Source organism: Salarias fasciatus (genome assembly GCF_902148845.1).
Source record: "Salarias fasciatus chromosome 23 unlocalized genomic scaffold, fSalaFa1.1 super_scaffold_20, whole genome shotgun sequence".
NCBI lineage: Eukaryota > Metazoa > Chordata > Actinopteri > Blenniiformes > Blenniidae > Salarias > Salarias fasciatus.
This window is the reverse complement of record NW_021941230.1, coordinates 6,097,461-6,114,283: the sequence shown is the minus strand read 5'-3', so window position 1 is coordinate 6,114,283 and position 16,823 is coordinate 6,097,461. Positions and strand designations below refer to the sequence as shown.

The window sequence follows — 16,823 nt, the reverse complement described above, 5'->3', positions numbered from 1 at the left end:
AAGAATCTGCACGGGGGCGTTTGGGATTTTTTTTTTTTTTTTTTCCCAAGTGAATGACTCTTCTGGGCTCTTCACGACGGATTCTTTCATGTTCTTTCAGAGACACGGGTGGAGGAGAGCGATAACATTCGCATCCTTCAGGAGGGGGGTCGGCACTCGCTCGTCATCGCCCACGTTAGCGGCGACACGGAAGGCTTCTACACGTCAGTCGCCCAAAACATTCACGGGAAGGCTGAATGCACCGCTGAGCTGTACATGCAGGAACCACGGGCTGCCATCGCCTCGCACATGTAGGACGAGTGATTTCAAAGAGGATGAATAACACTATAATCACAGGAAGTAAAAAATAATAAGAAAAAATTCTCAACTTCCTTCAGGGCAAAGTTGGAGAAGATGCCATCCATCCCCGAGGAGCCTGAGGTGCTGGAGAGCGAGATGGAAAAGAGGACCATGCCAGACTTCGTCAAACCCCTGGCAGACGTGGAAGTCATTGAAGGCAAAGAGGCCGTCCTGAAGTGCAGGGTGACGGGCCTGCCCTACCCAACCATCGCCTGGTACCACAAGGGCAAACGCATTGAGAGCAGCGAGGAGCGGAAAATGACTCAGCGTAAGCACACATTACAAACCCCGCTGAGAAGTCTTCGGCAGGATTTATGTGACATTTATGTCTGTTCTCCAGACAGGGATGTCCACAACCTGACCATCCGGAGCGCGTGTCACGCTCACGGGGGCGTCTACAAGGCGGTCATCTCCAACAAGGTGGGCAAAGCCGCGTGCTACGCTCACCTGTACGTCACAGGTCAGTACAGACGCCGGATTTTTGACACTGTCGTCGATCCATGATGAGATGTTCACCATCTGCCGACGTCCTGAAACAGACATCGTTCCGGACCCTCCTGATGGCCCTCCGGTGATCGAGGCGATTACAGGAAAGACGATCAGCCTCAGCTGGAAGAAACCAAAGAAGCTTGAAACACATGGTAGTGTTCACCACCGTATTCATTCAGCTTTTTCGATTATCTGAGATTTCTTATCCGTCGCCTTTGTTTGGCACGTCATTGAACATCTTGTGTATTTGCAGATGTGGGTTCCTTGCTGTACGTGGTCCAGCAGCAGCCTCTGGGGTCCATCCAGTGGTCCGTTGTGGCGTCCAACCTGAGGGACACCAACTACACCGTCACCTCACTCTCCAAAGGAGTCCGCTACGCCTTCAGAGTGCTCTCCTCCACCGGGAAGACGCTGAGCAAACCATCGCCATCCACTGACCTAGTCCAGCTCCTGGACAGAGGTACCTCATGGACAGAAGAGCCATAAGAATTCCCACTCAGGAAAATATACTTATTTCTATGTGTCATTTCAATTTAGGGCCATATTTGAGGAAAACACCGGTCATTCTGGACAAACCTGATGTTGTGTACGTGGTTGAGAACCAGCCTGCAAGTGTCACCATCACTCTGAACCACGTGCATGCAGTGGTCACCTGGAAAAGGTCAGTCCTGTAAAACATGTGATCATCATCGTATAACCTTAACTTTTAATGAAAGGGATGCTAAATCGTCAGTAAGATTAGTAATGAAAGGAAGTAATGAAACATGAGTTTCCCTCTGAGGTTTCAGACTGTGTGTTCTCCTCAGGAGAGGTGTGGCGCTCGCCAGTAAGCCGGGGGTGTACGAGATGAGCATGCCCGACGACGACCAGCACACCCTGAAGCTGCAGCGCGTCCGGAGCACCGACGTCGGGCAGCTCGTGGTCACGGCCAGCAACCAGTTCGGGAGCGATCTCTGCACCCTGCAGCTGGCCATGGCAGGTCGGCTCACACGATAAATTTAGAATTTTATGGAGAATCCAAAGGACATACAGCTCAGTCCTGGCAGCTAGTCTTAGACGAAGGCTCTGTTTAGATTTTTTTTAAAATAGAAGAGTTTCATCTTTACACGGCAGATTTCTGAAAACATTGTCCATTTTGGCAAGGGGAGAAACAGTGAAAATGATATTACCATTCCAGACCACTACCATGACTATTTTTTTCTAGCAAAACCACAATTATGCATTTAGAGAATAATACAGTGGCAAGTACCCGAACCAGGCCTCTGCAACATGTCCAATCAAAGAACCGTTTTTTACACTTTCTACCAAATTCATACAAAACACATTTAATCATAACAGCTGATGAAGGTTTTTATGTAGTTTTTCTAAACATGCATTCAAGACGTTTCCCGAATACAATTCCAAATTCATTTTACTGTTTCAGATTGTGAAGCCATTTTAGCCATTTTATTCAGTTAATTATAACTATTTTGACTTTTGGTCATTTGTTTCTATTTATTAGTTATTTTAGCTGTTCTTTAACTGACCTGGTTTTGGCAATCTGGCTTTTTAAAGTAATTGAACATTGCCATTTTTATAGGAACATTTTTTTTAACCGTTTCAGTCAGGAAAGTCTTTTAAGAATAAGTCAGGGATGCAAAAAAAAGATCATACTAGGATGAAAATTGTTCTTATTTTAAGAGAGCCAATACAGAGGAGCTAAAGAGCCACATATGACTCTAGGGCCCTGGTCTGGACAAATAACTAATTCATTCTCTTATGGGTGACTTCCAGCTCTAAAACTACTAATATGGATGATGAAACTACAACATGGACTGGAAGTCATGCAACTCCAGAGAGGCTTGAAGCTCTGTTCTCATGTAAACGGGCCCCTAAAATGCATTGAAAGTTTGCGTTTTCACTTGAAATCATAGACCATCTTCGTTGTTTTCTTCTCATGTAGTGCCTCCTAAATTTGAAACCATCATGGAGGACGTGGACGTGGACGTTGGGGAGACGTCCCGACTCGCTGTTGTCGTCGAGGGGAAGCCAGACCCCGATATCTTTTGGTATAAGGTGTGCTCATCAATCATGCAAACGTAATTTTCTTGGATCTACACCTTGGCTGAACGGTTGACCAGTTTTGTGCGTCGCAGGATGACTTGCAACTCTCTGAGAGCAACCACTTCACCTTCGTGTACGACGACCCGGAATACTCCCTGGTGGTCCTCAACGCCCACGCCGAACACTCCGGTGTTTACACCTGCACTGCCAAGAACCTGGCCGGCTCCAACTCCTGCAAGGCCGAGTTTACGGTTCACACAGGTGCGTAGTTCAACAGAACGCCAACAGCCAACTCCAGTTTGTCTATTTGCTGACATTCGTCTTCAAGTTAAGAGTATATCAGCTTGTTTGGGCATGCCATATGTGTGGGAGCACAAGCCACAATATGAAACCATCTGTCACTATGCTGGCAGGCAGAGTAAAGCTGCCTGTGTGGGTGTTTTCCCCGCAGAGAGAAAAGAGACGGCGGAGCCAATGGAGGACGAGGGCACCATCCTGAGGAAGATGAGGCGCCTGACCGATTACTACGACATCCACAAAGAGATTGGGAGGTGAGAGCGCGCCTCGCTTCAGACACTGATCGCTGTTTGAAGGTGACAGAGAGGACAGAATGGAGAAAAAAATGATCCTGGCAAATGATTTGTTTTGGTCCGTCTGGGTGGAGATGGGCATTTCGCCGCGAATCGGGCAGACGGGAAAATCTGTTTACCAATCAGGGAGCAAAACAAGACCCGCCAAAGTGTAATTCATGTCCTCATTTCATCTTCCAAATGTGACAGAAAGGCACCCAAAGAGAAAAAAATACTTTGCACAGAAGGGTTTCAGTAAGAATTGTCTCTGGTTGAATATTGATCCTGATTGGATCACAGGTAGGGTAGTCTTTGTGACTCTAGGATCTGTCTGTTCGGGCCACTCGTGCTCAACCGAAGAAAGAGTAGAGATCAGATGAAAGCTTAAGACTTATTTTCCATCAGGAAAGAAGAAGAATCAGTTGTACTGAAACCTAATCTCTGTGCAGGGGCGCCTTCTCATACGTGAAGAGGGTGTCGCTTAAGAAGGGAAAGACCGAGTTTGCGGCGAAGTTCATCAGCGCCCGAGGGAAAAGGAAAGCCGTGGCTATCCGGGAGATGGATCTGCTGTCCGATCTGGACAACGAGAGGATTCTCTACTTCCACGACGCGTTTGAGAAGAAGAACGTGGTGGTGCTCATCACCGAGCTGTATCCTTCCTCCATGCTGATCGCAGCTGTCTCCGTTTCCAAACATTAGGCATTCAAATGCATCTCAAGGACAAGATCCAAAGCATTAATCCTAATGTCTTTTTGCTTTTCCCCTGGAGGCATGAATGAAGCAGCACAGCTTTTTCTCTCTGACTCATCACCCCCTTAGTGGAATTAGCGAGAGCTCGAATGTGTGGGAGTTGTTGCTCATTTATAATTCATTGCTCATGCATCTACCACTTGGACGATGCAGTCGAGTCGCAGCACCTTTTCTTTTTTTTCCTCTTTCTTCCTCAACTGTTGTGTGAAGATGTCACGAGGAGCTGCTGGAGAGAATCGCCAAGAAGACGACAGTGATGGAAGTGGAGGTTGGTGCGCTTCTGCTGACTGCACTGCGCTGTCATTACGTAACGGGACTTTATAGTTTCAGCCTCCTGATGTTTCCCGTTACAGATCCGCAGCAGTGTGCAGCAGATTCTGGAGGGTCTTCGTTATCTGCACCAAAAAAGCATCGCTCACCTCGACATAAAGGTACATATCCACACCAGCATGAGCACAAAACCAAAAGTATGAGTCCCTCAAAGGCTTCTTTTTTATTATTATTATTATTTTGTTGTAGCCTGAAAACATTCTCATGTCAAGTCCGCAAAACGACCACATTCGCATTGCTGACTTCGGGAACGCGTTAAAACTGGAGAAGTCGGAGGAGTACTACTGCAAATACGGCACGCCAGAATATGTCGCGCCGGAGATTGTTAACCAAACTCCTGTTTCCACGGCAACAGACATATGGTGAGCCACCTGTTAAATAGCATGCAGGAGTGGGTCCATCCTGCAGGCAGGGTTAAAAAAAAAAATCAAATCTCCGTCTTTTTTTAATGGAAATTCATCTATGTCATTCTTCTGCAGGCCTGTTGGCGTCATCACTTATCTCTGGTATGTTTTTCTATAAATAACAATGCATGTGTGGATGATTCTGCAGCTGGTGACGGTATATGTTGCGTTTCAGCCTGACTGGAGTGTCTCCTTTCGCTGGGGAGAATGACAGAGCCACGGCCTTGAACATCCGCAACTACAACGTGGCGTTCGAGGAGAGCATGTTTTCTGACCTGTGCAAAGAAGCGAAGGGATTCGTCATCAAGCTTCTGGTCGTGGATAGACTGTAAGCGTCCAACCAAATACACTTCATTTGATCCGTTTCGTCATCCTGTGATTGTCTGATGTTTTTGAAATCTTGGCGACTTAGGAGGCCGAGCGCCGTGGAGTGCCTGCGACATCCTTGGTTCAAGGTGAGCCTTCATTCAGAAGTTCAACCTGTGGTTGTAGATATTCCTGAACCATGGTGCTGATGCCCTGTTTGTCTTCTAGTCACCAACCAACAAGAGTATCAGCACAGCAATGCTGAAGCAAGTCTTGTCAAGAAGGCGATGGCAGGTAAGCCAGGTTGACAAACTAATACTAACAGCCGTTTGGACAGTCTTCAATATTAATGAGAATGACAAAAGCAAAATGGACTATAAATTATGTTCTGCCAAAATATAAAAAGGAGGCAAAAGCTACTTCGCACAACACCAGCAATGACATTTAGCCCAGGATAGTTAGCCCAGAATGCTATGTGCTGCAGTTTCAGGGCTCACACACCAGCAATGCTACATGTTAAAGATAATGACTGATACGCTCATTAGCAGCGAGCTATAGAGTGTGCACAGCGCACAGTCCTGCATCCCAAGGCTGCCACTGCATCCACACTATGCGCCCTGCAGCTATTTTGCCGAGCTGTTGGAGGTTTGTGTATCGTCAACTTAGATGCTGTGCTGAAGCAATTTACAGCAGCTGATTTACAATTTGCATTTCATTTGCATATGGAATGTTAATTAGGTTGAATATCATTTAATAAGTCCTCTTATAGGTACTCTCCAGTCTCTAGTAAAAAGACTAAGAGGCACTGACAAACCAAGCATAAAGCAGATTTAACAAAAGTTGCCAATATTAATCGGAATCATCCCTGTTGTCTTCTTTTTAGAGGTCTCTCGTCAACTACAAATCTAAAATGGTGATGCGCTCCATCCCAGAGCTCCTGAATGACGCCTGCAGCCACGTCTCCATTGCTGTAGCGCGGCACCTCAAGGAAGGTTCCCCACCACCCTCCTCTTCATCGGACTCGGATGCGGACGTGGACGAGCTTCCTTTTATTCCCATGCCTCTGTCCATGGTGTTTTCTGGATCCAGGGTCTCGCTTAATGAGATCCCCGGGGACGACGACGGGACTGGATGGCCCGGCGTTGTTACTGATGGGACAAGGAAGAGCCCCGTGCCCATCGCAGGTAAAAGGTCGAAAAGCGACGAGGAGACTTCGAGCGAGGAGAAAACAGAAGTGAAGCGAGCGCCCCTTAAAAAGGGATCAAGTGTGGAGACGGAAGAATCTCAGACAAAAAGCCGTCGAGCCACAATGAGGAGAGGCAGCTCTGCTGATTCAGCACTGCTTCTCCACATTGACCCAGAGGAGGGAAATGCAAATGAGGAAACACAAAACAGTAGCAAGACTCTGAAAAAGGCTGTTTCTATGGAGCTACCCAATCGCAGCCCAAGCCCTGGAGCTGCAAAGTTAAGCCAGGAGGATTACGCCCTGAAGCTGGAACTGATGAGGCAGCGGCTGCTCAGGGGGGGGAACGTGGACAAAAAGATGAGCGGCCTGCGAGGACCCCTGTTTGAAACGCTCGGGATGGAGAATGAAAGGCAGACTGGGTCTCTCGATCGAAATCTGAGGAAGTCCAGAGCGGGGCAGTCGACACTCACTAGAGCGGCGTCCTCGGAGAGTCCCGGAGAGGACACGCCAAAGACCAAAGTTTTCCGCAAGAGTGCCTCCTTCACCCAGGAGGACTCGGAGCCCATGCCTCTGCACCGCCGGTTCGGAGCCCCCTTGGAGATCCCATCTGGTGGTAACAGCAGCATGGAGGGGAAGAAGCTCCAGGAGGCAACATCCATGTCTGCATTAACGGAGCAAACAACTCTGGAGTCACCCACGGAGAGAATTTCTTTTGTCCTGCCTGAACCATCGAGACTGGACCAACAGCAAAAACAGGATAATGTGAAAAAGCATGAGGACCGAGGTGGAGAAACAGAGAACAGGACCAAAACCCCGATCGAAAAGGGAGAAAAATCTGAGGGGAAATCTCCTTCTGTTATTACTCCTATCATTGTAATTGAGGAGGATGATGATGAAGAAGAGGAGGGGAAAGAAAACCAGGCACCACCTAATGAAAAACCACAAAAAAATGGGGGAAGTATCATTCAGAGTGTTGCATCCAAAACCTTGAAGCAAAAACCGAGTGACACGACAGATTCACCTACGTTACCTAAACACCCGGCGGTGTTTGCCAAAGTAGCTACTACTGACCGATCTGGTTCCGTTTCCTCGGCATCGAACCCCGATCTTCCCGCCATGCCTCGCCAGCCAGTCCTCAGAACCGACATCAAAGACATCGACTCCGAGGAAGTGTTTGAGGCCAGGTTTAAAAAGCGCGAGTCATCTTTGACCCGCGGGCTTCGGAAACTGACCAGGAACAAATCAGAGGAAAAATCACCGGTGTTGAGCCGGAAGGCTGTCGAAGGGGGAGAAGAGATTTACAGGCCAGGACCGAGGGGGGCACCTCTTGAAATGGTATCTAAAGGACTGCAGGAGAAATCCAAGTCCGTTCAGGATTTAAGAGGAGAAGATCAAGAAGCCGGCATGGGTCTGATCGGGAGGTTTTCCTTGCGAGGCAGGCGGTCAACTTCCACTGAAAAGAAAAGTGAGAAATCAAAGGACGAAAAGCAGATGAAGGCACAGGAGCCAGCTGCGAGCAAGAGAGTTTCATGGGCGTTGGGCCGCAGCAAGTCTCTGGATACGAAAGAGCTGAACGGTGCTCGCAAGCAGCTGGAAGAGAAAAAAGCTGAGGAGTCATCGGTTTCTGCAATGAGGCGCAAGTTTGAGTCCAAAGTGGCGGGCATCTCTGCCAAAATACGGACTCAGTCTGAAGAGAGAAAGGATAAAGACACAGAGAGGAGTCAGAAGGATTTACAGAAGGTCACGGATTCCCCCGTGGTAGCCATGCGACAGAAGTTCGAGAACAAAGTGGCGGGAATATCTGCGAAAATCCGCAGTCAGTCCGAGGAAAGAAAAGCAGATGGGGAGGGAAAGAGCACGCCGCTGTTCACCCGTCACCGTCATTCCCAATCGGAAGGCCGTGGGCTCAAAGGAATGGGCATCCCTGAGAACCAGCTGGCCAAGCAAGCCAGCACCACTGCGTCGAAAGAGTCCATCGAATCCACTTCGAGCATCCAGTCCGAGAAAGCCACAGAGAGCGAGAGGAGGTCCAGGTGGGACCGATGGGGCTTAACGAGGAGCAAGAAAGACAAAACCCCCTCGCAGCCCGATTTGCCCTCGGCTGTCCCCAAAGAAGAAGCTCTGACAAAATCCCAACAGTTTATCCGCTCAGCCTCGGATTTCGCTCCGGTGTTCCACATCAAACTGAAAGACCACGTCTTACTGGAGGGGGAACCCGTCACCCTGAGCTGCCTTCCGGCTGGCAGCCCGCATCCAGAGATTACATGGATGAAAGGTAGCGTTCGTTGGAGCGAAACGCCAAATCGCAGAAAAACTGACGCTAATTTGGCCTCTTACTTGTGCGTACTCCAGATAAGAAACCGCTGGAGGATGATTGGATCAGCCTGATCTCCCACACAGACGGCAGGCAGCTTCTGAAGATCGTGAAATCCAGTCACAGGCACGCCGGAGTTTACGAATGCGTCGCCACCAACCCCATAGCTACCATCACTACCTCCTGCACACTTTCCATTGCCTGTAAGTAGTTTGCTCTGCTTTTACCTTTACTTGCTCAAGTATTTATCTTACAAAAAAGACAAAATCCTTCTACAGTCATCAGCGCAATTTTCCCTTCACAGCGGTTTTCATTCTGTGATGAATTTTACATGATTGAGTTTTAACTGCCGCAAGAATTAATATTAATACAAATGAAAATTAATATTAATGTCACGAGGATCATTTTGCAGGAGATTAGCTTAATGGATTTCTGAGATTTTCTCATATTTCTAAATTAATAGGAGCAAATCACGTTTCCTGCAGCTTTATAGTCGTAGTACGTCATATTGAAGCGTGCCTTGTGTAATGCTGGGATCCTGCCTGCCGAGACTCGCATGGATAATATATTTCTCAGGTGTCAGGTGCAATGGAGTGGATTTGTAGCTGCATCTGTTATGTCTCCGGACGTGTACCATTACTTACGTTAAGCACTGCTGCCATTTGTTACCACTTGATCCGCACAGTTTGAAAAATGACTTCAGACGGCTTGTTTTTTTGCCTGGAGCTCTGTCTTCATTGACCGTGCCAGCGCCTCGGCTAAATGGGAACACATTGTGAAACTGGAGAACGGCGAGGTTTGGACCAGGCTTGCTTTGGATTGACAGAACTCGGACACATTATCTGGTTTTAGTTTGTCTCTCTTTCCTTGCAAATTCAGACAGTGTGTGGCATATTTAAACATTCACATTGGGGCAGCTGTGACTCTGTAGGTAGAGACAGACACAATAATGCATTGACTTTTTAGCACAAGTCTATCAAGCATAAGGCCCATTGGGCAAAACCGGACCACAAGCAGGCTCCAATCCAATTTGAAAGATTCTTTGTCAAAACTTTCTCAGGAGTAGTGGACACAACACAATGTTGAGACACGAGCCAAGATATTGATGACGCTTCCATGAAAGATATTTCCCTCATTGCTATCAAACTAGCTTTAGAACCCATTACCTGGCAGAAGTTGAAGCTAAAAATGCTCCAACTCCATCTCCTTGCAAACGGGGGATAATGCAAGTTTTTGAAAATGCTGCTACTTTAAATGTGCACCAGCAAAGCTATGCTGTCAGAGTGAGTTTGGAAAAATATGCATAATGCAAGGAATTTAACTCTATTTTGCACAAGATAATATCATTAACATTGACTTTACGCTGAGACTGTAGTCATTTTAGGTCATAGTTATTTGTTGTTTTGCAGCATTTTGAGAGATTTTCATTATCTGAAACTGTTTTACTGGTCCGGCCCACTCAAGATGAAAATTGGCTGAACTAAAATGTGTTTGACCTGCCCTCTGTTTTAGACATGGTTTGTCATTTTCCTCTATCCTCTCTAATCCCGCTCAAGGTATCCCAAAACGTCCAGGGACCCCTGAAGTCCCCCAGACCTACAATAACACGGCCCTGGTGCTGTGGAAGCCAGCAGAAAACAAATCCCCATGCAGCTACACCCTAGAACGAAAGACAGAGGGTGAGTAAATACCCACTGTGGTTCGTAGCTCTGTCCCATTTTATCTGGAGGGCTTTTGAGCTACTTCACTTCGATGAAGTATCCTCAAGGGAAATAAGACGTTAAACCCATTGACACTACCAGGATAGAGAAAATGAGTCAGTCCACGTGGGAATTGTGATTGGACCAGCGAGGTCTTCTGTCATTATGCAGAGTGAATCATCATTTCTTATAACACAGTCACACAGGCTTAAAGTGGCAGAATTAGTCAATGTTTTTAAAACTTTCTGATGTGATAGACATCGTTCTGGGCTCAGCAGGGATAAAAAACACTGTGTTGCTGCCTGATTTACATTTTTCTTTCGTTCTGGTCTGTCTCATCATGCCTCCACAGGAAAAAGAGAGGCTATGACAGATCACTTTACAGCATTCAGTTTTCCATCTGTGCAGCCAGATCGTCTGCTTTTGAGCTTTCCAACACTGCCATCTGCTGTTCAGTATATGAACTACAACTAGAGGCTTTATTTCACAGACATCACCACTGTAGTGTAGTGGTTAGCAAGCATATTCATGCTTGAGATTCCTTTTCTTGATAAATTTTTCGTGTTCTTCCTGTGCATACGTTGGGTTTTTCACCAGTATGCCATCAACAATCACTTCCAGGGACGGATGTTTTATCTCCCCTCTTTCCTGCAGGTGATTCAAACTGGCTGACAGTTGCCACGGGCATTACAGACTGTTACTACAATGTCACAGACCTGCCATCAAGGGACGCCTTCAAGTTCCGGGTGTGTTGTGTCAACAAGGCCGGACAGGGACCGTACAGCAACTGCTCTGATGTGATCCGTCTGGACTCAACAGGTACCCCAAGTGCTGTTAACAAAAAATGTGTAATTTGGCACCAGCCTCAGAGTCTTGAAAAATATTCAACCCATCTTTGTGTTGTTGCAGCTGGGGGAGCTTCACCCACCATTGCAGTTGTGAAAACAGCTCCAACTCCACAAGAACGAGCGGTTATCTCCCCATCGACCACGGTGTCTACGACCACGTCCGTCAAAGATGCTGAACCCCCGCCTCAAACTGCACCTGTGTCCCCAGCGACAGTTTCCCCTCTGCCGTCATCAACCACATTGAAAGCATCTCCGCCTTTCATCCTCCCCAAACCGCAGAGTCCAGTAAATGTGGTGACTCCAATGACCCAGGTCCCACCCACATTACCCTCTCCACTCCTTGTAACCCCGCCCCCAACTCCCACCAAACCAGTGGTGGCCTCAGTGCCCACGTACGTCCCCACGACCACTGCACGCGTGGCTCCGACTCCAGTGTCCTTCTCCCCGCAAGTACTGCAGACCTCCAGCCTGAGCCCCATCGGTGATGGAGCCAGTACTCCCAACAGGGGAACGCCTTCCGGGCGAACAACCACGGCTCTCCGACAGGGAGTCCCTCAGAAACCGTACACGTTCCTCGATGAGAAAGCCAGGTGAGACGGCGTGCGACCCTCTGAAGTACCACAAAACAGCCGCAGATTGCAGCTACACAGTTGTATGTTGTGTTGTATCTCCAGGGGCCGATTTGGAGTCGTTCGGGAGTGCAGAGAAAACTCGACGGGCAAAATCTACATGGCAAAGATCATTCCCTACGTTCAGGAAAACAAGCAGGCAATCCTGAAAGAGTACGAGATCTTGAAGTCCCTCCACAATGAGAAGATCATGGCTCTGCACGAGGCCTACGTCACACCGCGGTACCTGGTGCTGGTGGCAGAGTACTGCACCGGGAAGGAGCTGCTCTACAGCCTCATAGACAGGTACAGTGCCGGATAGGCAGCAGTTTCTTAGAGTACACCCCTCAGCACGTGGATTGAACCAGTTTTCTCGTGCCCAAAAGGTTCCGATACTCAGAGGATGACGTGGTGGGCTACCTGGTCCAGATTCTCCAAGGAGTCGAGTATTTGCACAACCGCCGCGTCCTCCACTTGGACCTGAAGCCTGACAACATCCTGGTGACCAACCTCAACGCCATCAAGATTGTGGACTTCGGGAGCGCTCAGAGCTTTAACCCCCTCAGTCTCAAGCACCAGGACTCAGGACTGGGAACACTGGAATACATGGGTAAAGACTTTTAGGTGGATTATTGGGTCATGCATTTGTGGGATGAGCTACAATGCCGTGTTAAGAGCAGAATTGTAGAAGTGCTCAGCTTATTGCGAGGAACCAAATTCTAAGGTGTCCTGCTCATCCCACAAATGCAAAATCCTTAATAATTTGAGAAACATTAAAAAAAAGCCTATTTCCTTGTTGTACCATGCTGGTAACCCAGAATTCATAACTAATCGACATTTCTTCTGGCAGCTCCTGAGATGGTCAAAGGTGAAGTGGTCGGTCCACCGGCAGACATTTGGTCGATCGGAGTCGTCGTCTACATCATGTGAGTTTTGTTGCCTACACATCGGCATCGTTGTTCTCAGGATGCTTCTTGGCAGCAACTCCTGTATCATTAGAGAGAACAGTTTATTTAGGAATGTAATTTGTGGAAAGAGCAGCAGAGGTCAGTGTATTGTGTCCGTGAAATGCCAACCAGAGACTTGACTGTCTCTAGGTGAAGGTCCAGAGCGCCCCACATACTCAGCTCTGCTGCTCATCCCACAGACCCACACCACTTAAAATAAAATAGCCAGGTTACTTCTTCAATCCTCTTGACATTTTCTCTTCTGTGACCAGGCTCAGCGGTCGGCTACCCTTCGAAGATAAAGACCCTCAACGAGTTGAATCCAAAATCCTGATGGCCAAGTTCGACCCGACCAAACTCTACTCCAACGTGTCCCAAAGTGCCTCCACCTTTCTCAAGAAGATGTTGAGCAGTTACCCATGGTAACGGATGTTTTATATGAAAGAATGGAGCAACAACAGCATGAAATGCTAATTTCTTTGGAATGTGTGCTTCCAGGGCCCGTCCGACCACACGAGACTGCTTCACCAACGCCTGGCTGCAGGACTCCTACCTGATGAAGCTCCGGAGGCAGACGCTCACCTTCACCTCCGGCCGGCTCAAGGAGTTTCTGGTGGAGCGGCAGTGCTGCCGCTCCGAGGATGCCACCAAGCACAAGGTGCTGCTGCGCACCTACCAGAGCTCGCCGCAGTCCCCGCACGTCCACAAGTGAGAGGGTGGCGGGAACCGAGAGAAAAATTACGCAAAGCTCTCATAGTCTCATAGTGTTTACACGACAATGCTGCTCGGAACCACCGGAAACGGCCTCCAAGGTGGAACTTTTTGGAAAAGTTCCAAATCTAAGAAAACGAGGGGAAAGCTACTTTTTGAAAATGCTCCAACTTTGTCTCCGTGGAAACATGGGAAAACGCAACTGTTGTGTGCGCACTACCGACAAAGTAAATAGTTTTCTGCACATCAGTAGATAGACAATACCAATGTTTTCCTTCAGGTTGTAATGACTCCCGGTCCAGATTCTCCTGGATTTGGTAGTAATAGCAATGCAACTTGGTCGTCTGTCAATACAAATGTCTGTGTTAACCCTATTGGTATTGTTTTGTTCTCCCGTGTGTGGTTTCATTACAAAAACAACCAACACTGCCCTCTAGTGGCCCCATATGAAAACTACATTGTTTTGCAGCATTTCTGCAGTTTTGTGTATAAACTTTTCTGAAATGATGGGTTTTTCATTCGAAACGTTGTCGTGTAAACGAGGCCTGAGCTGAAGTTCAACTCCTCCTAAAAAGAGGGCGTGGCTTAACGGCACAGGGAGACACATACAGACTGAAAACACGAGTGTATTATATCCTCGAAACCCAGTGAAAAAGGACACGGGATGTTCTTCGGTTTCCTTTGATTGCACAACTCCTCCGTCACACGGTGAATTCTGCACATTTTTGATTTCGTCCGTCGGTCTCTCCGCTCTTGCACGATCAGCCTGGAACATGTGTATCGGTCACGTGAATGTACCATGACGATTTACGCTGCTAACTTATTTTAGTCGACACGTTTTGAAAACTCAAAATCAAAAAAAAACAAAACACACAAATTCTTTGGCGATTGTTTACTTTTTTTTCAATGTTAATTTATTTGCATGTGTGCGTGCGTACGCGAGTGTGCACGGAGTGTCTTCTTTTGGTCGGTGTTGGGAGTCACATGGCTGAGCTAGGATTTTTATAGCACAGCAGCTACGAAAACACAGTCTGTAAAGTAGATGACTTTCGTCAATATTTCTCAGATCGCCCAGCTAGTGCCTCAATCAGACCCCTGATCTTGTAAAAGTGTCTCCATTGGTTCAAAGCGAACATCCGGTGATGGTATTTGGACGTCACGATCGCCACACTCACATGTAACAATAGGCCGTCTGGTGTTACTTGCTCTCTCACAGTGTTTCCTCTCTTTTTGTATGGATTCGAATGGTTGGAGATTTGTAAATGTACCAATTTGCGGTGTTTATATGTCAGAAAACAGTTTCAGATGTTTTTATGAGATAGTATGTAATAAATAAAACTATTGAAACGATTCGGGGTGTTTAATCGTGTCCGTGTCTTTTGGGTTACCAGCAAACAACAAGCTTGTGCCAAGAAATGACTTTTTTGTACATCTGTGTTAATTTTAAAGGTTTTTAAAAGTTTCCTGATGCAAATTGCACCATAAACTTCACTAATATATAAGATAACATTGCCAATTGTAGTTATACTATCACCCACAACTGTACTGCCAGGCACAGCCCCAACGTCATCCTCAAGTTTGCTGATGACACCACCATCTTAGCAGGTCAGCAGCTTCAAATTCCTCGGCGTTCATATCAGGTAAAGAAAGCCCGACAGAGACGAAACTTCCTGAGAAAGTTGAGGAAGTTTGGTATGAACACCAGCATCCTCACAAACTTCTACAGGCACACCATCAAGAACCTGCTGACGGGCTGCATCACAGTGTGGTACAGGAACTGCACTGCTCAGAGCCGAAAAGCACGACAGAGGGTGGTGCGAGCGGCAGAGGACAGGTCTGCCATCAGTCTCTCCTCCATCCAGGACATCTACCTCAGCAGGGGTCTGCATAAAGGACCATACTCACCCAGCACAAGGACTTGTCCATCTGCTGCCCTCTGGTGGACGGTACCGGAGCCTTCCAGCATGGACTCAAAGACTCAAAGATAGTTTCTACCCCCAAGCTGTCAGACTACTAAACTCCCAACAATACTCCCAATAAAACTGGATTCTCCACACTGCACCAAACGACCCGGCACTATATGTTTACTGCTGCACTATTTATTTTTATTTATTTATTTTTTTAACTCCAGACAATGGGCGACTACAGCTACATAAAGACGTGACAGAGGGCATCTTACGGACTTATTGTTGGAGAATACAGCTGGTAGTGAACTGGGGCTTGAAGCTAAGGATTCAAGTATGAAATTACAGCAGAGCATCAGGAGAGGCCTCCTACAGATCACCATTAGTTTAACCCACCACAGGAAAAAAAAGATAACTGAGTTCAAAGGTAGAATGTCAACAGTCATTAAAGATCATGAGATCATGCAAATGTAATAGTGATAGTGATAGTGATCACGCATATATGACCTCTGACCCCTGAGAAGACCAGAAGCAGGCCAGAGAGGCCCTCAGGGCCCAGATAACCGGCGGCCATCCCTGAGCCCAGATCTGAGCCACTCCCTCAGGCAGACAACCTTGCGTCGGTCCAGAAGAGGGCAAAGGAAAGCCCCGGCCGGGAGCTGCCCCCCACCCCCGGGCACCCGACGCCCAGGGCGGGCAGAGCCAAGAGCCCATGACCCAAGAGCCCAAGAGCCAACCCCCCTCCCCCCACCCACTCAAGCGGAGGGTCTTAACCATACCCAGAAGAACTAGCCCACATGGGCAGCTACCCACTCCAGGCCAGTGCCCCCCAGCACCCAAGCCATGTACCCTGATTTTTGCACTATCCTGGTATTAGTACTTACTCTCAGTGAGTCAACGGTTCTATTATCCTAAGCATTTCATTGCACTGTCGACTCTGTGTTGAACATGTATTTGACAAATAATGAATCTTGAATTTTGCATTTTTCATGTAGATAATACTTTTTTTATTCTTATATTTCAGTGTCATTGATAAATAAAATTGGTCTAAAAGGAAAATTTTACTCAAATTAACAAACTGTTGTGCCATAACATCATTGAATCAACATTACTATTGAATATTTTACCTATGGGTGCAACGTTATTATTCATTTTAATATGGATTTTCCTCTCAATCAAGGCAATTTGGAATAAAATCATGAAAAATAATTCATCAAAATGACACAATTCATTAAAATTCATTTAAAAAATGTACAATCAGCATAAGATTACTGTCTCATCTGGCAATTTCTAGAAGAATGTGTATGTGGGTATAAATGTAAAATTGAATGAGAATCTATATAATCTTGATAGGCATGCGCATACTGGATTGATT

The 16,823-nt window shown here is 47.1% G+C and overlaps 1 protein-coding gene across 1 annotated transcript in view; it reads left to right on the top strand.

Annotated features, from left to right (window-relative positions):
• The window catches only part of LOC115383840 (striated muscle preferentially expressed protein kinase), a 28,259-nt gene extending 14,121 nt beyond the window's left edge, over positions 1–14,138 (top strand). The window contains exons 16-43 of the mRNA XM_030086030.1: positions 101–290; positions 378–607; positions 680–799; positions 879–983; positions 1,082–1,288; positions 1,366–1,489; positions 1,635–1,807; positions 2,771–2,883; positions 2,964–3,132; positions 3,323–3,422; positions 3,890–4,090; positions 4,401–4,458; positions 4,544–4,621; positions 4,710–4,882; positions 5,000–5,026; positions 5,100–5,252; positions 5,337–5,379; positions 5,459–5,524; positions 6,114–8,691; positions 8,769–8,933; positions 10,287–10,409; positions 11,085–11,249; positions 11,340–11,868; positions 11,953–12,192; positions 12,273–12,496; positions 12,737–12,812; positions 13,106–13,255; positions 13,332–14,138. Coding sequence (XP_029941890.1) covers positions 101–290; positions 378–607; positions 680–799; positions 879–983; positions 1,082–1,288; positions 1,366–1,489; positions 1,635–1,807; positions 2,771–2,883; positions 2,964–3,132; positions 3,323–3,422; positions 3,890–4,090; positions 4,401–4,458; positions 4,544–4,621; positions 4,710–4,882; positions 5,000–5,026; positions 5,100–5,252; positions 5,337–5,379; positions 5,459–5,524; positions 6,114–8,691; positions 8,769–8,933; positions 10,287–10,409; positions 11,085–11,249; positions 11,340–11,868; positions 11,953–12,192; positions 12,273–12,496; positions 12,737–12,812; positions 13,106–13,255; positions 13,332–13,545 — 6,794 coding nt within the window. The 3' untranslated portion in view covers positions 13,546–14,138. The remainder of the gene's footprint in view (positions 1–100; positions 291–377; positions 608–679; positions 800–878; positions 984–1,081; positions 1,289–1,365; positions 1,490–1,634; positions 1,808–2,770; positions 2,884–2,963; positions 3,133–3,322; positions 3,423–3,889; positions 4,091–4,400; positions 4,459–4,543; positions 4,622–4,709; positions 4,883–4,999; positions 5,027–5,099; positions 5,253–5,336; positions 5,380–5,458; positions 5,525–6,113; positions 8,692–8,768; positions 8,934–10,286; positions 10,410–11,084; positions 11,250–11,339; positions 11,869–11,952; positions 12,193–12,272; positions 12,497–12,736; positions 12,813–13,105; positions 13,256–13,331) is intronic.
• The last annotated feature ends 2,685 nt before the right edge of the window (positions 14,139–16,823 follow it).